This window comes from Buceros rhinoceros, unplaced genomic scaffold (assembly GCF_000710305.1).
Source record: "Buceros rhinoceros silvestris isolate BGI_N320 unplaced genomic scaffold, ASM71030v1 scaffold20979, whole genome shotgun sequence".
In the NCBI taxonomy this organism is placed as follows: Eukaryota; Metazoa; Chordata; class Aves; order Bucerotiformes; family Bucerotidae; genus Buceros; species Buceros rhinoceros.
Window position 1 is genome coordinate 4,734 of NW_010431174.1, and position 541 is coordinate 5,274.

The window sequence follows — 541 nt, forward strand, 5'->3', positions numbered from 1 at the left end:
CATCACGGTCGGGGCAGGCAGCCCCTCCAGGGATGCCACCACCACTACCCCACGTGGAGTAACCGTTCTCCAGGACGGCAGGCTTCTCCTGGAGAGGCAGCAAGGCAGCGTTGGAGAGGTGCCTCTTCCTGCCAGAGGAGGAGGACCTCCGCGGAGGATTGCGGCAAGCGGCCAAGCTCTTGCAGGTCTCCTCCAGCTGCTTCTCCAGCTCTCTCACCACCAGCCGCATGTAGTCGAAGCTGGCCCGCGAGAGCGCCTTCACCCAGGCCTCCATGGCAGCCTGTCCATCGGCCACCAGCACGTAAGCTCTGGCACCGGCGTCATCAAAGCGGATGGCAAAGGCAAACTCCTCAGCAGCCTCACACAGCTCCACAGTGCAGCCCTCCAGCACCACCAGCCCCACAGGCTCCCGGCTCTCCCGGTCCTCGAAGTAGAAAAGGAGGTTGCCCTTGAGGACAAACCAGCGGCGCTGGTAGGACGTGGTGTGGTGGTGGTGGGCATGGTGGTGGTGCCGCTCTACCCGCTTTGGGGGGAAGCCCGC

At 64.7% G+C, this 541-nt stretch overlaps 1 protein-coding gene across 1 annotated transcript in view; it reads right to left on the reverse strand.

Moving 5' to 3' along the window:
• LOC104499787 (sesquipedalian-1-like) overlaps window positions 1–541 on the reverse strand; it is a gene marked incomplete at its 3' end in the record, with an annotated part of 1,073 nt that overhangs the window by 357 nt on the left and 175 nt on the right. Inside the window, exon 2 of the mRNA XM_010143341.1 lies at window positions 2–523. Coding sequence (XP_010141643.1) covers window positions 2–523 — 522 coding nt within the window. The remainder of the gene's footprint in view (window position 1; window positions 524–541) is intronic.